Source organism: Mus pahari, chromosome 14 (genome assembly GCF_900095145.1).
Source record: "Mus pahari chromosome 14, PAHARI_EIJ_v1.1, whole genome shotgun sequence".
Lineage (NCBI taxonomy): Eukaryota > Metazoa > Chordata > Mammalia > Rodentia > Muridae > Mus > Mus pahari.
This window is the reverse complement of record NC_034603.1, coordinates 67,635,788-67,637,148: the sequence shown is the minus strand read 5'-3', so window position 1 is coordinate 67,637,148 and position 1,361 is coordinate 67,635,788. Positions and strand designations below refer to the sequence as shown.

The following is a 1,361-nucleotide window of genomic DNA, read 5'->3' as shown; positions in this document are numbered from 1 at the left end:
AAGGGAGGCTTTGGAGAGCCTCACACCTTTTCCTCTCTTCTGTCTCAGACTGAGGAGCTGAACAAAGAGGTGGCCACTAAGAGTGATCTAATCGAGAGCAGCCACAGCGAGGTGGCTGAGCTCCGCAGGGTGTTCCATGGCCTGGAGATCGAACTGCAGTCCCAGCTCAGCATGGTATGAAGAATGGGGCCCTAGTGCAGTCCAGTAGTCCCCATTCCTCAGCAGCCATCAGGGAATGAGACTGGAAGCACATGGTATCCATTATAGCGATTCAGAAATTAAAGGCAGAACGTTGGGCAAACATTTTTCCAATATATCTCTTCTAAGTACTGCTCCAGCTGGGGTCAAGTTCCATGTACCTATCTAAGTAACGTGCCCGGGCTCCAGCAGAGACAGAGGTGAGCATCACTATTGATCTTTATTCCCCTTTTCTTCCGTCACAGAAAGCATCCTTGGAGAGCAGCCTAGAAGAGACCAAAGGCAGATACTGTATGCAGCTATCCCAGATGCAGGGTTTGATCAGAGGTGTGGAGGAGCAGCTGGCTCAGCTGCGCTGTGAGATGGAGCAGCAGAGCCATGAGTACAACATCTTGTTGGATGTGAAGACAAGGCTGGAGCAGGAGATTGCCACCTACCGCCGTCTGCTGGATGGCGAGGATGTCCAGTGAGTTGGCCCTGAGTCCCCGCTCACAGGACCTCTGCTTCTGCTGCTCCCTGCACATCTAATGCTCCTGTTTCTCCTCCCCCAACCCCAGCAGCTCTTCCTCACAGCACTCCTCTGGGCAGTCCTATTCTTCTGGAGAAGGTAAGGCTCCGGGACCTACAGCTTGACTCTGCAGAGTCAGGGCTAAGTCCCTCCTTTCACAGTCCTGGGATTCCTTTCCCCTGCTTGGCAGCTTTCTTTGCTCCCAGAATCCACCTCAACCTTTTCTTTATCTTTTGCAGTCTTCTCTTCCTCCTCCCACCAGCCTTGGTCCATCCTCAGTGAGCAAGCCTGAACCAGCTTCAGTCAGGGCCAATGCCAGAGTTCCAGGAACTAATCTGTTTTGTCTAGAGCCTCCTGATACACACCTGCCTCTCAATCTGAGGGCTTGGGCAGTACCCTGTTTTCTTTGTGCAGTCCCCGTCTGTCTCCCCTACCCTAATAGGTGGTTGCCTAATAAAGCTTTTTGGTTGATGCAAACTTGTGTCATCTCCATGTTTAGCTACCGGGAGAGGATATGAAGGGGCCTCCCAGGAACTTCTCTTGGGTCCTCAGGCTTAGAAAGGTGCAGTGAAAAGAATTTCCTTCAAAAGAGCTTGCATAAGTTCCCAGAAGTTCTCTCTGGTATCTGCGTGGGGTTGGGGTTTCCTGTGGGTAC

At 51.9% G+C, this 1,361-nt stretch overlaps 1 protein-coding gene across 1 annotated transcript in view; it reads left to right on the top strand.

Moving 5' to 3' along the window:
* Positions 1-998, top strand: part of LOC110331868 (keratin, type I cytoskeletal 16-like) — a 14,327-nt gene extending 13,329 nt beyond the window's left edge. Inside the window, exons 3-6 of the mRNA XM_021212733.1 lie at positions 49-174; positions 444-664; positions 756-805; positions 946-998. Of these exons, the coding sequence (XP_021068392.1) occupies positions 49-174; positions 444-664; positions 756-805; positions 946-998 (450 nt within the window). The remainder of the gene's footprint in view (positions 1-48; positions 175-443; positions 665-755; positions 806-945) is intronic.
* The last annotated feature ends 363 nt before the right edge of the window (positions 999-1,361 follow it).